The sequence below is a fragment of the Callorhinchus milii genome, unplaced genomic scaffold (assembly GCF_018977255.1).
Source record: "Callorhinchus milii isolate IMCB2004 unplaced genomic scaffold, IMCB_Cmil_1.0 Scaffold1, whole genome shotgun sequence".
Taxonomy (NCBI): domain Eukaryota; kingdom Metazoa; phylum Chordata; class Chondrichthyes; order Chimaeriformes; family Callorhinchidae; genus Callorhinchus; species Callorhinchus milii.
The window spans coordinates 98,692,109-98,710,993 of record NW_024704742.1 but is presented as its reverse complement, the minus strand read 5'-3'; the positions used below and the strand labels follow the sequence as shown (position 1 = coordinate 98,710,993).

General features: G+C 39.3%; 1 protein-coding gene across 1 annotated transcript; it reads left to right on the top strand.

Moving 5' to 3' along the window:
• Positions 1 to 719: 719 nt before the first annotated feature.
• On the top strand, positions 720 to 16,824 carry anxa1a (annexin A1a). The gene is given in 13 exon segments (NM_001292225.1): positions 720 to 776; positions 5,092 to 5,164; positions 6,787 to 6,877; positions 7,484 to 7,578; positions 8,523 to 8,636; positions 10,368 to 10,458; positions 10,627 to 10,706; positions 11,576 to 11,632; positions 11,764 to 11,857; positions 13,587 to 13,682; positions 14,198 to 14,256; positions 14,986 to 15,108; positions 16,367 to 16,824. Coding segments are annotated over 12 exon segments (1,017 nt in total). The 5' UTR covers positions 720 to 776; positions 5,092 to 5,107; the 3' UTR covers positions 16,427 to 16,824.
• Positions 16,825 to 18,885: the final 2,061 nt, after the last annotated feature.

Below are 18,885 nucleotides of genomic sequence, written 5' to 3'. Positions count from 1 at the left end.
ACAAGCACTGAACTGATGTTAAGAAGGGTAAATGTCTCCCAAAAGCCTACAGTACTGTATTTTGGAGACAATCTACAAAGGCTGCTCTCACTCACCCACTGCTGCCCCAACCAGGTCTGCAGCCTGTTGCCTAAAAAACAAAAGTGATCAAGTTCTAGGCAACTGTATCCTCACATTAGTCAATGTCCTTGAAAAATGAGAGGAAATATAAACAGAAACCAGAAGCTATTTTTTTCTAAGGACAAGGGGACAATGCTCGTGAAATCAACCCACTTGGTTATTTTCAAATCAAATCCTTGCAGTGTAGACTTACAAACTTTAGGCACACAAGAGCAGCATAATCCTTTCCAGCTGAAAAAAAAAGCTGCTTTAGGTTCAACTGCCACGTATCTGGCAGTGAGACTGCAGTGATTCATTTTCCATTTGATTTTTGTTTCCAACGTGTTGCATGGTGACTCTAAACTGATTTGCAAACCCCCTTTCTTCAATGAAATTCTGTCAGTGCTGTGAAACGTAAGTGTTGGCAGAGGTGTGAGTGGTGAGGAAGAAGTGTAATCTTTCGGTTGCTTCTGTGTCAGATTTTACCAGTTTAACACTTTTGTCTGGCTCCAAATATTGTTGAGCAAATATCTGAGCAGATTATAAATTTGAAGGCAAACCATGAATGACTTCACTGGGTGTGGCAGGCTATATAAACAGCTAGTTACCAGCTGGTATTTATTTTACCAAAGCTCAAGCACAGTTCCTCTAATTCTAAGTTGTTACACAAGAAGCTGGTAAGTTATGTTAATAACTGCAGTTTGTTCATAATGTACTTTTTAAAATTACTTTGTAAAATACTGCGTTACTTCACTTCTGTCTATGAAAGTGCAACTTTTATTTAATGATGTATCTGGAATAGGTGGAAATGTGTAGACTATTGTTGTCTTGTGACGGTTTTAGTTTCAGGGTAAGTTTCTAAATTAATCTTTAGTTTAAAAAAAAGCGTTTTTTTAACTTCTAGAATTTTAAAAATAGGTTATTTTATTTGTAATTCTGGGAATTTTACTGCTTTTTGATTTGACTTATTCACAGCTGATTCACTCTCAGCATAAATGTCTGAGATAATTAGTTGTTTGGGGTTAAATCTCTGAAAGGCAGTTAAAGCACAAGGGTTTAAGGAGGAGCAGTCACACCTGTTTGTTCCAAAAACTATTTCTGTGTGACAAAAAAACAGAATGAATTGTTATTTTGGCTCATATTAAATCCATTTTTTTTGCAAGTTATCAGCTGCATTTTTCTGTTAACTATTTGGTTGCATGGAAGAATTTTATATTGATTATTCTCAAAACCCCATTTATCCCGCTTCAAAAATTACTGCCCACCATAAAAAGATCCAGAACAGGGTACTCAGCTCTTTTGAGGCATCCTCAAAAAAGTTGCATAAAAGTAAATTCAATTGTATTAACATGGAGTTACAAAAAAAAACTTTTTGATGGAATTAGCTTTCGATTTCAATTTGTATTTTAACGAGTCTTAAATTTCTCAGAGTCCACAGGAACTTCTTAATTTTAACATTTACAACGACTTGCAACAACCAGTATACCCGACACCTTTCACGTAGGAGCGCAAATCTAATCATTATGTTTTTTTTCTGATGGGTGGATACTTGAGATAATCTTCACCTGGGAAACGCCCTTCACTTTCTGAGCACAGTCCAGTCTGCCTGTGAAATGTTACCTGGAGGTCAAACAGATCCTGTGTGGAGAGATATGATTGGTGGCACAATTTTTATTGCAAAAATTGGTTCTTTTCTGATTAAAGTTTGGTTTGCTCTCCTATTACACATAAAGCATATGAACAATGTAACCCCAGAGTTCATGGTGTTAGAACTAGACACTTATGATTTTTATGTAGGATTGTGGCATGTGTGGTTCTGATGGCTTTATTTCATTGTATGAGGGGTGATCACATTTTTTCTTGATTATATGGTGCGGCTGAACATTTTAGCAAGCCCTCACAGGCAGTTTGTGAGCACAGAAAACTGCCTTTCTGGGCTTATTTACAGGATACTGTTTTACCCCAATTTGAGTTAGTCAGGTATTTGGCGAATAAACACAGAAGGCTCTTTCAGCCTCATAATTCACTCCATCTCTCATTCTCTTCCTGACTAACTCTGCACTGTATTGTAATAAATTGTTCAGTAATACGCTTATTTTGAGTTGCTAAAGTAGTTGTGCTGCAGAAAGAAAGAAAAAGAAAGTCTTTCTGGGAGCCTTGTATCTAACAATTTTTTCCCCCTTCTGTGACTCACAGATGATTAATGTGTGAATCTCTGGCATCTACTGTATTCTGGTGTGAGATCATCTCGCTGTGCATTATATCAAGATCTTGTGTTCTCAGCCTGTCTCACTTCAGCCTTTAGGGCTCCTTCTTAGTTTGTAACAAAAATTGCAAATACGCTACAAACATACATAAATACAAATAGAAGTTTAAATCTAATACAAACATAATACAAATTCCATGTTTGCCAAACACTTACATCAGCATCCATTTAATATTTCTCTTGTTGACAGAGGTACTTTACAATGTGTAGTGACTAAGACTTACTGCCATGGGTATGACACTCATCTGGGGCGTGATCCTTTGTTATAAATCCTTATCAAGATTTTACATTCTCAGCCTAACTTCCTGCAGTCTTTAGGCTCCACCAGGGTTCGAAAGATCTTCACAGAACTTGATGTACAGAAATTACTTGCAAAGTTCTTCAGAAAGAACATCTAAGAAAACACTGAAACATTTCCAGCAGTGTAAACTTGCAAATGTTAGGCAAATAAAAGTTAATAACAAGTGGACAAATCTTAGAACAGGCAATTAATTATCTAGAGGATAAGATTTAATGTTTTTTGGTCAGCTGGACGTCTGACACATGGTAACCCATCACCATGCTTGAGAGTCACCAAACCAAGTTGAGATTTCCATACATCCCACCTACACATGGAAATCTCAGATAGATTCTTGGAATGGAATGTGCACTCTCTCCCTGTAGGGATGCATCCTGCTTACCTAATTCCGGAAAGTATTAGGTGCAGGTTGGCAAGAGCCAAGTTTTGGGGACCCCAAAATGTGTGTTGGGGTACTGCTGGAGTCTAACCAGCTAAAACCGCATAGGTTGCTTTTGGTATTGCTGTCCGGCAAGCTTTCCCACTGCTTGTCCAGCTAGGACCATCCTACTTGTTAGTGCTTTGGCTTGCATGGTTAACAGGAGCTGAGTGGGATGACTCCCAGCCCCCAGATTTAATTTGAATATAGCTAATATAATAATAATTAAATAAAATAGGATAAATAATAATTGAAGAAAATATCCTAAGCAAGGGTCCTTTATGTTCAAGTACAACATTTCTGGCAGTGAGACAGAGGACTGCAGTGATAATTATAATTAATTATAATTAATTATAATTATCACTGCATTTGATAGAAAACATTACCACATTGTCGATGTCACGTCACAGGATTTCACTGTGAAGAATAGTCCCTGTGTATTTGTAGGCACATTCTAATCATTAAACTTTTTTTTAAGGCAGTAGGTTTATACCGGTTTTACATGTTCTCAGCTTCTGCAGTATGATGCTAAAGAAAAGCCTTAATACAGTATTAGAGTAAAGCTATTCAAAATCATTTATGTTATTCTTGTATCATAAATGCACGAAGCTTGCTGTATCCAAATACAGTCACTGCATTTACAGTAAAATTCTGCAAAGTGTTGTGAGATACTGTGCTTTGATGTGATTAGGCACTATATCAAATGCAAGAGTTATTGTTATGATCCTTGCATTTGTATTTTGAAATGAGATATTGAGCGCCATTTCTTGAACTGATCTTGCAACCATTCCTCCAAAAAGCTGATTATCACTTCTCCGTTCACTGCAAGTTAGAATTTAGTGCATCAGAGATCAAATGATGACTGATGAAAAAATGAAAAGGCCACATTAGATGAATTTGAGTTGTTGGTATGAAATAGAGCTCAATCTTGGCAACATGAACTTCGATTAAAAATGCATTTTGGACATTTGGTTGATAATTCAATGCAGAATAGATTGTGAGATTCAGATCAGTTCAATGTCCTGGACAACTTTTTTTAAAATAATAATACCCATTTGAATGATTTATTCACTAATTAATTATTTGATTTAATCTTGTGTCTTTCATGTCCAGAGGACTTCTCAAGGCACTTCACAAGATTTACTTTAATGTGTAGTGACTGTGTAGTTAGTAGATTGGTGACTCAGGTTTCCTACATAGATAATTTGTCCTGAAATGTATTTCTCAAGCAGTTTAGAAAGATTACATATCCATGCAAAACCATTCTTATGAAAGATGGCAAAAAGTGAATCACGACTTGTCACTTTGTATTTTAACAGATGTACATAGATTATACAACATGGAAACAGGCCTTCCAGCTCAACCAGTGCATCAGATGTTTATACTCCATATGAGTCTCCACCAATTCCTTACTCCCTCCCAAACCATTATATTTCCTTCACCACCATATGTCTAGCTTCCTCTTAAATGCATCTACATTTTTGGCAGTGAGTTCCATGATCTCATCCTGTGCGTGAAGTAGTTCCTCCTAAATATTCTTTTAGTTTCCCTAATTGCGAACTTATACTTGTGTCCCTTGTTTACAGACTTCCCAACAAGTGAGAACAACCTATTTAGAATTTTAAATGCTTTTATTAAACCCCTCTTAAAAGTCTCTTTTCTAACAAAATAAGGCCTAATCTATACAGTCAACCCTGATAACACTAACTTGCCAGCCTCGGTAACCTCCTAGTAAATCTACACTCACTTCCATCACTGCTATATCCTTCTAGTTTGGTGACTAGGATAGGACACAGTACTCCAAATGTGGTCAAACTAAGCTTTCATACTCTTAGGAATCCAGAATTGGAAACATTATTTTATCATTTTGTTAAAATTGACATTTCCTAATTTCATGTTTATTGTGATCAATTTCAGATTCTAGAAGTACTGATTCAGCTCCTAATGGTTCCACTAAAAGTCGTACAGCAATTGTAAACAATGTGACGTGAATCTGTCTTCTCTTAACAGATCAACTTCATACAGAATGTCAACCAATCTTCTCTCCTCATTTCTGAAGCAAGCCAGCTGCTGGACCGTTAATGTAAGATGTTTAAATCTACAGGGTGTCCACAAAGATATATTACCCCCATGTTTATTTTCTACAGGGCACTGCCCAACAACTGATGATTGTATTCAGAAGTACTTAATTGTATTCAGTACAAGTATTTAACTATAGTTAGATGACCGGATGTTGTGAGTGCAACCCTTTTCAAGGCAAATAATGATTTGTAACCATATTCAGTGCAACTTATTCCATAACATGATGGACTGACGAGACAAAATGCATCCCTGACAGCTTGTTTCAGCTCCTTTGTTGTCTTGTATTGCTGTTTTGTAAGTGTGTGTAAGTGTGAGGGCTTTGTGGACACCCTGTACACAAACACTTTTTGCATTCATGTGCTTTCCAAAATGGCATTTTGTCAAGTTTGTTGATACCATGCTAAAAGGTCAGGTGGATAATATAAGGATGGCTAAATCATATTTAGGAACAATTCAATGTAAATTGTAAGAAGAAACAATGAATAAATGTCCATCGTCAACTTGTGTCCAAAGTAATGGAGGGGGCGGGGTTTATTGTTGCTTATCTTTCACTCAAAGTTTTCAGGTAATATGAAACTGGTGTCAGTAAAGCTATTGGAATAGCAAGATTGGATCTTCAGAGTATTTGACTATTAATCATAGGACTAATTGACACCTTTTGACTTACTTGTGATGCCGCATAGGCAAATTGTGCCAACTTTGGCTGTTCTACCTTAAAGCATTGAAGAAGATTCAGAGAAGAATCGTGAGGATGATTTGCAGGATTTGGGAAGCTCTCTGTATGAGGAGATGCTCACAGATCTGAAAACAAGCACATCCTGGACAGGAAAAGAAAATAGCTGCACATCCAGTCAGTTCCAGCAATTTGAACTTTTGTAGAATGGTGGAAACTGGCCATGATCCAAGTCTTTGAATGGCTTAGATCCTGTACAGGTAACCAAGCCATTTGAGCTAGACAATGAAAGAAGAACTCAGTAACATTGGTTCAACATTTAAAACCTTCAAGCTGTTGGTGCAGAGTCATTAAATTGTTCAAGAAAAGAACTAAAATTTGCTTTACAATAGTACTGAAGAATATAGTTGTTTTTAATCTTATCTCTTGGAATTTTTATTTTACCCCTTTGTAATATTTGTCTGACTTTGGTGAAGCATCGTGAATCATGATTGTTTAGAAGAGGGGGGAGGAATTCAGGTTTCAAAAATGAAATTATGGGATAAAAGATTCTTCAGTATCTTTTAATTTATTACTTTGGGGGAAGGGTTCCAGGACGTAATTGTATGTAGGATCTCCTTTCTGTCACCACCACCACCTCCCCTCACCCCTCCCAACCCCTGCCAACCTCTGGCAATTTCAGTGGATGGGATGAAGACCAGATAGCATAGTTTGTGTGTGAGTAAAGGTAGAAGTGAGAGGCCGAATTGTATTTCTTCTGTTATATATAAGTAATACATAATACTGGAAAGTTTATGTTGAGACAAGGGCTTCAATTGATGTCAGACACTGATTGATAAATGGAAACAAAGATGGTAACTTTGTAATGTTTAAGTATTTGTACCGACTATTATAGAAATGTTTATTACTGTATCCTGACTGTTCATTTTCTCTAACCCTTTCCATGTTAGTATCCTACAAAAGGACCAACAGTGGTTCCATTCCCTAACTTTAATCCCTGTACAGATGCCGAGTTACTGAAGAAAGCCATTGAAACAAAAGGTGGGTGGAACCTTGATTTTGAGACCGTATAAATAGCCTCATTTTATATCGGTCATTTGGCTAAGAAATTGCATTATTTTAACACCAGAATGCTAATGTGTTTATCCTGCAAGTCTTGCAAGCTCTCAATGTCAGCTAGAATTGAAGCACGACAATTGGCTTCAGTGCCTTAGGAGTGTAGGATAGGGAAGGGGGTAGAGAGGGAGGAAATCACACTCCTGATAGGTATCCAATGAAACCTGCTGAAATATTTGGTGAAATCAGTATCCAGATCACCTATGATGTCTCCATGATCAAACGGTCAACACTCTATCCAAGCCTTCATGTTATGAATGGCCATTTGGGTGAAGCATCAAAGGGTTACTGATTATTGTGGAACCATAACACAGTCTGACTCACCGGCTTCAGGATCTTGCTGTAATTGTGTGGGAGGGGGGAATAGGAAATTGACAATTTCATAACTTCTACGAACGTAGAATGCATTGGCACGTTTGATTTCCACAATTATAGCAGCAGCTATTGATATGTACAGTAATGCAATTGATATTTTGCACAAGGCTTTCAGCTTTCTAAAGGCACATGTATATTTGGTTTTAATCATAACAGGTGTGGATGAAGACACTATCATTAAAGTCTTGGCAACCCGGAACAATTGGCAACGCCAACAAATAGCAGATGCTTTTCAGAAGATTGATAAAAAGGTAAGTGTACTAAAATCGTACAATTTCTTTCTTGTAGACGCAACAGCTTTCAAATAGGATAAATGTCTCAAAGTGCTTCACAAAGAACATGGGGGTCATTAAACATTTAAAAAAAAACTTTCTATTTAACGATTCATCCCATCTATGAAAAACAACTAAGTGCTTCACAGGATTTACTATAAGTTACTGAAACGCTGTACAGCGCCTTGGGACGATCTCCCGATGTGAAGGGTGCTATACAAATGTAACCTTGTTGTAGTAGTGATTGTATTTGTAGGTAAATGCAGCAGCCAATTTTGCTCCCCCCATCTTCTCAACTTCCTAACCCTATATCAGCCTGTCCGCTCCCTCCACTTGGCGGCCACTGGCCTGCTTCAGGACCCCATCAGTTCCCTGCCCTACCATTGGCGGTCAGGCCACCACACTCTGAATCTCTATCACGCAATCCCTCCACCTCACCCCCTTCCTTGCCTCCTTATATTCCAGTCTAAAGACCTTCCACTTCGACTGTGCCTTCGGCTACCCTCCCACCCTTAACCCTTGCCCTCCACCCCTCCTGACTCTCATCTCCCGGCTCAGATCCAAAAACCCCTGATTGTCCAGGACCCTGGGACCTTTTTCTGATGTGAAGGATGCAATACAAGTGTAATTTGTTGTTGTTGTCCCTCAAACAGAAATAAAGTGATGACCAAAGTTCATTTGGTCAGGACACTGGAAAAAACTCATCACTTTTTGAATAGCACGGTGGGATCTTTAACTTCTCCCTGAACAGGCAGACAAAACCTTGGTTTCACATCTCACCTGAAGGATAGCATCTTTTGGTTCTTAAAATAAAGATAATTGTTGCAGATGTGGTAATTGTTTTAAATACATGTACTGTTGTGTGTGTGTATGCGATGTTTATTTAAATATCCTTTTATTTTAATTTTCTGTTTCCTTTCCAGTCACTGAAAGATGCCCTAAAATGTGCGCTGAAGGGTGACCTGGAAACCGTGTGCCTGGGTTTGCTACAAACCCCTGCTCAGTATGATGCACATCAGCTTCAATGGGCTATGAAGGTAGTCAATTATTCCCCAACGGCTCTGGAAATAGTTGCATCGTAGTGCTTCATTGTCCACACTAATAATTGCTATTACTGAAATGCACTGAGTTACTATTTCCTAGGCATCAGCTATAAAAGTTAAATAAAAGCTATTGACTTTGTTAACAATGAGCAACAAACGGTTTTATTTTTAGGAGTTGTAGAAGGCCATATTGATTTTAGTGTTTGAATACATCAGCCAAGTAATCTTGAAATTGCAGGAAGTGCATGAAATTGATGCAGGTACAGATGAGAGCATTGCTCCAGACGTACTTGCTGTAAACGGTGATGTTAGTTTGACTTCCAGTCTACCTCAGCTAAGAGAGCCTAATAATGCAGCTTCACAACAGTATAGGGAGAGTGGTGTTGAACCAATGGTACACATTGCTTATTATTGCATAGCAATTCTAGTGGCATGTGAGAGACAGTGGCATTTGGGGGACACAATATATTGTGACTATATTGATTGGGTTTTGGTGGAAAGATATGCAGCAGAATCGGTGTCAAGGTGAATTCACGCTACTCGAAAAGTCCCAAGGAAAAGCAACCATTATAGCAACTGGACCTGGTGCCAGATCAAAGAATGGTGACATCCAGCCAATTATGGTAACAGTTGGTGGAAAAAGTTCTACTGCCAGAATATGGAAGCACTAAAGTCATCTTGGAAGGGAAGGAATACTACTTGTTTAGAGATGGAGATATTCTTGGAAAATATTTGACTATTTTTTACACTAATAGAAATTTGCAACCCAATTTGAGCTGGCAGAAAATACAACATTTCGATGACCCAATGTAATTGAAAACTAACAGAGGTTGGATGACAAGTTCAATTGCTTTCCTTATAACATGGAGTGTCTGGTTGTACTTGCAATGGGAGAGCAAAGCTCTGACTATTCCCCATGGTGGTTAAGCCAAATTTCCTGGATTGCTCAAGTGGGTCTCCTAATGGTCATCTCTCAACAACATTGGCTGATTTTGGAAGCAGGTTGTTCACCCTCTTGAGTACAGTTGATGCACAGTCCAAGGAAACAAATGTAAAGCAAAATAGTTCATTAAAATTTCCTTCAAAATATTCGATAGGAACAATACAGGTTGTACAAATGTCAATATGCTGTGCACAGAATTACAATATAAAAAAAACTTGCTTTAAATTTTCCAGATGCTGTATGCTACGTTAAGCCTTTAACTCAGTGTTTTTCAACAGCTGCTGGAGCAATGTCTTCTACCCTATACCATGAGTATATTGTGATATACTATTGAGCATTAAGTGTTTAAAATGTATGAGTGCAAGAATGTCAGCAGTGACCGAGAGAGAGAGGTGCAGTAGCTTAGGCAGTTGGACTTGTATCTGAAACCAGCGCTACAATTTGATCAGTAATTTTCTTGTAGATTTAGAAAAAGTTAACTCTTAACATTTAAGAATTGTTAAATCTTTGTTTGCAACTGAACTCTCACTGACATTAATAAATATCATCCTAATATATTTACAATTAATTATGTTTTAACTTGTAAAGGTTCACCAAGCTCACAGGTTTATCATCAGTGATTTTGTAATAATAATTATAATAATAATCCGTGTGCAGTGTATAGGAAGCTATATGCTTTTGGGTTTTAAATATAGGTTTAGATTCTTACTTCTCCACAAGTCAAGCAGTTCTTTATATTTGTACTGCTGTACAGTTTATTGTGCAATGGTTTGCATTTTCAGGGCTTGGGTACTGATGAGGACACTTTAATAGAGATCCTGGTAACAAGAACCAACAAGGAGATAAAGGAGATCATAAAGGCTTATGCACAAGGTATGTACATTCCTGATCTATTAAATGAATACTCTTGATTTATTAAGAGGTGTTTAAGCGGATTTTCAAAAATGTAGTTGTTCTAGAAATATTATATAAAGCCACCCATTCTGCTATTTGCCAACGATAAGAGATGACCAAATTTGTATGGTTTTTTTTAACTTCCAGATTTCAAAAGTGACCTGGAGAAGGACATAAAGTCCGATACTTCAAATGATTTTCAGAAAGCTTTACTTGCTCTCCTGAAGGTAGGACAGAATACTAACTCTCAGCTAAACAATCACCCCCATACAACAAACAACGTACAGTGGAAGCCGGATAAGCCGGAAACGTCGGGCAGCCAATTTGTGCAGTTTAAGCAGCGTCCGAGGTTATCCGGAATACCGTCATCTCCTCACACCAAGCAGAGGACGGTGGCTCCGTTTCCTCTGTTGCTGTTCTCATTGGAAGGGAAGGGGATCAATTAGTGGCGATTCCAAAGTGATTGACAGCCTGCAGTCAAATTGTAATTTGACTACCCCCCCTCCCCCCCCCCACCATCTCTAGCCTGGAGCTGCTCATGGCTGAATGGACCTACTCGTGACACAGAAGGTGTGGCTGAGTAAGTTCAGCGGCGACCAGCACAGCAATTTTTCCGGATTCACCGGATTGCTGTATGAATTAACCGGCATATTTAAAATGGGTAAGAATAAAAATTATTCGGTGCCGGGTGTTTTGTCCAAATAACCCACCGGCTGAGATTAACTGGAGTCCGGTTAAAGCAGCTTCCATTGTATTTTGTCACATGAAGCACTTGCAACAGTAACTCTGCCCGAACATTGCATCTGCCCAGAGTACCACTGCTCAGTAAGAATGAGGATATTGAGCATAGGGATAATATTTAAAATATTTTCTCCTCACATGAAAATTAACAGCAGAGAAGAGAATGGTGCTTTAAGCACCTTGCTCCAATCTGTGGATTTCTGGAAGATAGTATGGCGAAGCTGGGGTTGTATTTTTAGTCATAATTGTAGAATTTAGGCAAATGTTTTTTACTTGTTTTGCGTAAACTAGAAGGTAACGCTTCTGTTTAAATATGAAAATTAGATCTTAGCAATTTTGTGTCCTGTATTACCAGGCAAATCGCTGTGAGGATTCTCGAGTCGATGATGATCTTGCTGATGATGATGCCAGGGTAACTGTTTGATTTTCAATTTTTAAAATAAAAATTGTTCATGTTAATCTTCAATAGAGAACTGCACTAAGCAGTTTCAGAATTAAATTTAGTTTGTGGTAGTTTTTCAACAACAAAATAATTCCTTTCAGGCCCTGTATGAAGCTGGAGAGAAAATGAAAGGGACAAATGTTGATACATTCATCAATATTCTTACAAGCAGGAACATTCCACACTTAAGGAGAGGTAACGTATTGTCTGTCTAAATGATTGTCTAATCTAACATTCTGCAATTGTGGAGAAATAACAAAATTCATTTTAATATTTAATGTATCATGAATTGTAGCTGTCAAATCCTACCAATATTGATCTTGGTTAGCAATACAATACCTATCCCTATATAATTTACTATCTATACAGCACCTTTTACATAGGGTGGTGTCCTAAAGTGTTTTGGTTGGAGAACCAGGCCAGGGCTCAATGGAGGAAGAGCTGAAGAGTGAGGGTAAGGGAAAAAAGATAACTCAAAAATATGTGTCTAAAGGCGAGTTTTAAAAGTGGGAAAGTAAGGTACAAGGTTTTGGGGGTCAGCTGGGTGTCTGACACATGCATAAACCCATCACCATACTTGAGTATCCAAATGAAATAGAATTCCATGCATCCTTCCTCTACATGGAAATTCCCAAGATACTTATTGGATTGGATCACGCACTTTGGAGGGATGCATCTCACTTGCCTATTCCAGATTGTCTGTTGGGGTACTGCTGGAGTCCAACCAGCTAAAACCACATAGCTTGCCGTTGTGAGCACTGTCTGACATACTTTGCTGCTGCTTGTCCAACTTGGACTACCCCACTCGTTAGGCCTTTGGCTTATAGGGTTAACATGAGCCGAGTGGCAAGATTCCCTGTCTGTGACTGGTCTGCCCTTCCAGGTCCTGCCCATGAGCCAGGCTGACTACGCAGTCCCCTGGACTGCAATGAATCCACCTGGTTCAGGAATTGGACTAACTAGCCAGTTCAAAGTTTTGGTTGACCCCCCAAAAGAAGACTGTTTTCTTGCATTTGATTTTGTCTTCTAAATCTTGGAAATTGCTTCGAATTTGTTTTATTTGTCAATCAATAACAACTTGCATTTATATAGCGCTCTCCAAGTGGGATAGTGTCTCAGAGCACTTAATCAAGGAATTGTGACCTATCCTATGGAAAAATTTGTATGGGTTTAAAATATTTCTTTCATGTGATGGTTGCAACCCTACTGACCTAGGACAAAAATTCAAAACATTCAGGGAACTAGATAGCCAAGCTTGAAAGAGTGAGTGAGCAGGGTTTTCAGGTGAGCATCAATCACAGGGTAAATGCATAAAGACCAGGTTGAATGGTGAATTAATTCACGTTACTTGGACGACTCTGTGCTGGTGCCTTTGTATATTAGTGAAAACTGTAAAGCTCATGTCCTTTGCCTCTGTTGGTTTCCTATGGTTCTTGTCATTTAATTTATGGACAATTAGCAACATCAGATATCAATTTACACAACAAAGCTTCCAAACGTGAGCCCTTAAATGAAATGCCAACCTGGCACACAATTGGCGACCAGTACTCCTAGGCGATGGAGAAAAATATCAGTTATGGTTCCTGTTCCTGGTTACTATTCAGCCACCCTTGCTTAAAAAATGCACGTGTGGTTAGTCAGAACCTGGCTTTGGTGTGATTTTCTTTCATTCTCCCTCCCACCACACAATGCTATTATCTGCTGAGAATTGCTATCTAGACTCAAAATGCAAAATAAATTAATAAACGGTTCCCACTTGGCCAAGAAAATGGAGGCCAACTGATCTCCATGCAGATATATCCCTAGCATTAGTCAATTGATTGTTTGGGAAAAGGATGCGTAAAGATAAAATCAATAGATTTTCACTCAATATTATTTAAGCAATTTTGAAAATACTCTATACTTTTTCTGAATCCTATTCTAGTGTTTCAGAAATATTGCAAGTACAGTAAAAATGAAATTGCGATGGCACTGGAACTTGAACTGAAGTCTGATATAGAAAATCTTCTTGTATCTTTAGGTAAGTGAAACACTCTATACCTGAGAGATGTATTGTTTGTCCTCAAAACTCGTGACCTAATCTAACCACAAAATTTAACCTCGGTGCTGAAATCACACTACCTACTTTTTCACGAAACTAGTATTCGTCATCCAGCTTCCTAGTTGCTATTACGTTGAGAATTGCCAGCTTCTTCAGCAATAGCATTGCCTTGGTTAGCTTACAGTGCCTCGTTTAAGGCAAGGCTGGAGGAAAAGGCTGTGTGGAGAGCTAAATAGGGCTTTATTATTTTATTTTGGAAGAAAGTATTACTTTTACCTTTTTATAATTCAATGACTTTCTAATTCTCAAATTTAGTGAGCTTGAAGGTCCACTAAGGAAATCAAATGCTTTCCCCTGCAGCATTGTACTGCTATCCCACTGAATCCTTGCATTCACGACTAAAAGCAAAAAGCTGAAAGTGGATTTCAGAAATTATATCAAATGCTGTACTATGAACTTTCTCTGGGTTCACATGTGTTTCTTTTTATTTATAGCTAAATCCATTGGAAACAAACATGCCTTTTTTTCTGAGAAACTGCATGAATCAATGAAGGTAATCAACACATCAATTATTGGGCTGGGATTCCTTTTGAAGGATGTTTAAGTACAGACTGAGATGAACAAATAATCCATGGTGCAAAGATAGATGATTTTAAGTTTGATCTTTATCAGGATCAAATCTTCCAAGCTTCAGTTTCCATTACAAAGTAGTCACCTAAAGTTACTAGGGCCACAACTCATTAAGAAAGCCACAAAATAATGAATAGAGACTTTGAAAACCTGGCTTCTAACCTGAACGCTTTAATAAAATCACTAAACATTACTGGGAGTAAATAGGCCAGATTTGAATAATGCAGATGTAGCAAGTGATGAAGTCTGAAGCTTTTTTCTTTGTTACCATTGGGGATTAGGGAGAATCGATGTGTAACTTTTCCTCATGAGATCAAGTGAATGGATCACAGACCACTCAGGGTAGATGCTGCATTATCTGAGGAAGGAACAGCCTTGATGGGTTGAATGTTTTTTTTTCTCTCTTCTTGCTTTTATGACTTTCGCTCTGAACAAGTGTGTCCCAGGTTGCATATTAAGACTGAATTATTATATGCCTAGATATAGTGTATTTTTTTAAATCAATGAAACACTGGAAAATTGCTTGATTGTTCATTGCCTAAAATTATCTTCCTTTAAATGTTAAACCTGGAAGACGAGTATAAGTGCTGTATTAGAAAGAGGAAGATTCATATTTAAGAACAATATTGTTTTCATTTCTGTGTTAAAATAGGGCTCTGGCACCAGGAAGAGGATTCTGAGCAGAATCGTGGTTTCTCGCTGTGAGGTGGATTTGGAGGCCATTAAAGCAGAATATAAGAATGCCTATGGAAAAACTCTACACCAAGCAATTCTGGTACGATTACTGAATCTTCTGACTATTTGTCACAAATGGTTCTTTTCTAAAATGCTCAAACAACCCATTCTATATTTGCAAATAATGATTTGAAAAATGCCATGGATCTTTTTGATTTTTCGTTAACTTTTTTGATGTGAAGTTAATGTTGAATATAGTTCCCACATTGCCATTCAGGAAGATTATGGCAAATGTTACTTTGCTCAATTTTATTTATGTTATGGCTGTGTGTAAATTGGTTGCCTTGATTTACTACAAATACAATACAAAATTCCATTTGTAGAGCGCCTTTCACGTCGAGAGCATGTCTTAAGGCACTGAACTGTCAGAGATTAGGACCCGAGTAGGGGAGATGGTTAGGATCAGGGAAAGTGGAGGGCAAAGAGGGTAGGAGAATGGCCAAAGGCGTGGTTGAAAAGGAGGGTCTTGAGGCAAGCCTTGAAGGTGGCAAGGGAAGTAGTGAAGCAAAGTGAATGTGGGATGGAGTTCCAGAGATTGGGGGCAGAGGCTGAAGGCCCAACCACTGATTGGGGGGGCAGACGAGGCGGGGGACATGGAGCAGGCCAGAACCCGCTGAGTGGAGGGAGCGCACAGGTTGATAAGGGGTTAGCAGGTAGGAGGGGGCAAGGCCATGTAGGGCCTTGAAGGTGAGTAAATACAGTCATTACACCTTACATTAAATCCTATGAAATGCGTTGAGATCTTTTGAGAAAGTGATAAGACGCTGCATCAAATGTGAGATTATGAAGTACAACAACAACTTGCATTTACATAGCACCCTTCACGCAACGTTGTGTCCCAAAAGCCTTCAAGATCACTGTTCATATGTATAATGACTGGTCATACCTTCGCCAGATTTTCAAAAAATTTGTAAAGACTGAATTAAAATCTAATTTGCTGGAAAGATTATGAAGTATTGTAAGACAGCATGTTTTGGAAAGAATATTATGATAATAATAATCCTTGCATTTGATATAGCGCTTTTCACGTCTTCTAGATGTCTCAAAACGATTCACAGAATATGCTGTAAAGTGAATTGACTGTATTTATGGGCGAAACGCGGCAGCCGATTGCGCATAACACAAGCACTTGCATAATATAATCATCATCCTTGCATTTGATGTAACACCTAATCACGTTGTTGAGTTATCTTAAAATGCTTTACAGGACAAACTGTAAAATGATATGATTTTTGTGTGTATATTGGGCAAACAATATATAAATGACAACATCAACCTTTTTTTTTCATTCCATACAGGATGACACCAAGGAAGATTATGAAAAAATCTTGCTGTGTTTATGTGGCAGAAATGAATGAATAGGATGCACTTGTTCACTTATGCATGGAATGATGTCTCTTGTAAATGCAATGAAGATAAAATAAGACTAAAACTAAAATTATATTGGTTCATATTCAGTAAAAATAGTTCATCTGAATTTTCTCTCCTATTTATACTTGAATGCACACCAGTTTACTTCTATTATTATTGAATACGCTTCCTGATACAGATTTACTCTCAGGCTCTTCCATATATAATCGACTCTAAGTGACGTGGCACAATTGTTGTACTTTGTATGTCCTTAATTCAGGTCCGCAATAAGATGAGAACTAATTTAGATGATCGTCTGTAAGAAAGGCACCCATGATGCCATATGTTTTGATCTTTTAACAAACTGCCTGTAGAAAATCTCAAATAAAATTTCACCTCTGATACCAGTTGGGTTGTGTCATGCCATCTGGTGAATTATAAGCCATTGTTTAAATAATGCATGGATGTCTAAAAGAAGCGGTTCTCACACACCTTTTAATGAAGTCTATGAATCGTGAGGTATTTGCAATGGGGGAAGGGAAATGCTCAAATCAGACAACCTGCCACAACCTTTGGATTCAGGAAGCACACATTGATATCACAAGATTAATTGAAAGAAATTACTTCACTCCATTTCATAAGATTGGTTTGGGCGAAGAAGGCCTTTAGCCCATGTGGATTCATTCTTGCTGAACGCCTAACCTACTTTTAAACAAGATCAGTGTCCTGGCCTCAACCACCCTTCTAGGCAACTTGTCTTAGTTGTTAATTATCCTCCGAGTAAAGAAACTTCCTGCCATGTGTCCTGAAATTGCCCTTTGCAACTCTAAATCAATCTCTTGCTTTACTGTCTTGGTGTATCCAAAGGTGGTATTCTGGGTGTGCTTTTATCAATCCTATTTACAATGTTATACATCTCTAAGAGGTCCGCTCTGAAAATCTGATGACTAACTTGTTTAGTGATTGCTCATATTTCTATTCCTCTAAAACTGCAGAAAGCCCTTGTTGCTCTCCTCACTGCCTCTGGGACCTGGGAAGCCCCTTGAAGTCACAGTGATCAGATCTATATGCAACAACAACAAGATTCCATTTATAGAGCGCCTTACACGTCGGGAGGACGTCACAAGGCGCTGGACAATTGGGTCAGGACCCGAGCAGGGGGGAAATGGTCAGGGTGAGGGGAGGGAAAGGAGGGGGTAGAGAGTCGAGAGGGGAGCTGAAGGCACAGTCAAAGAGAAAGGTCTTGAGACCGGCCTTGAAGGAGGAAAGGGAGGAGGCGGTGAAGGCACTGGGGGATGGAGTTCCAGAGCCTAGGGGCTGAGAGGCTGAAGGCCCGGCCACCGATGGTAGGGTAGTTGGGGCGGGGGATGTGGAGCAGACCGGGGCCAGAGGAATGGAGGGTACGGGCAGGTAGGTAGGGGGACAGTAGGTCGGAGAGGTAAGAGGGAGCAAGGCCATGAATGGCCTTGTGGATGAGGATCTTGAATTTGATCCTCTGGGGGATGGGGAGCCAGTGGAGGCGAGCGAGGGTGGGAGTGATGTGGTCGTGAAGCCTGGTGCGGGACAGTACACGAGCTGCAGAGGTCTGAATGACCTGCAGTTTGTGGAGGGAGGTGCCGGGAAGGCCGGCAAGGAGAGAGTTCCCATAGTCCAGCCTTGAGGTGATAAAGGCGTGGACCAGAGTTTCAGCAGCGTGAGGGGTGAGGTAGTGCCGTAGTCTGGCGATGTTTCGGAGGTGATGGAAGGCGGTGCCAGTTGTGGAGCGGATATGAGGAAGAAAGGACAGCTCAGGGTCGAACAGAGCACCGAGGTTCCTGACCGGCTTTGAGAGGTGGAGAGTGCAGCCTTGGATGCTGATGCTGTCAGCGCCTGAGGTGCGGAGGCGCTTACGAGCGCAGCTGGGAGGCGACAACTCTTTCAAGGACCTTGGACAGAAAGGCGAGGCTGGAGATATGCAGTATCTTCAGGCAGGGTTGTCTAATACTAGCCACATATGATGAATTGGGAATCCAGCACCATTAAAACGCAGCACCCTGGAAACACCAGCGGTATATTTATGGAGGGGAGCTGTCAATTGAAGTCATTCGGAATAACTGCACCAGGCCAGCAGAAGAAAGCAAATCCAGCCAACAATGAGTAACTCCAACAGGGCACATCATGGCAAAGGGCAAGCAACATCCAATCGTATTCTAGATGGAGATTGTGGGTGTATCTGGTGCATCTCATGAGAGAAAGATAAAGCACACTTCGAAGTTTCACAATCATAGAATTATACAGCACAGAAGGAGGCCATTCGGCCCATTGTGTCTGTACCGGCTCTTTGAAAAGAGCTACCCAATTTCCATCCCACTCCCCCACTCTCTCCCAGTAGCCCTGCATACTTGCCCTCCCCAAATAATTACTCTCTTAAAAGTTGTTATCAAATCGGCTTCCAATGAAGGGTGCAGATTAAGTAAATTAAGTAAAT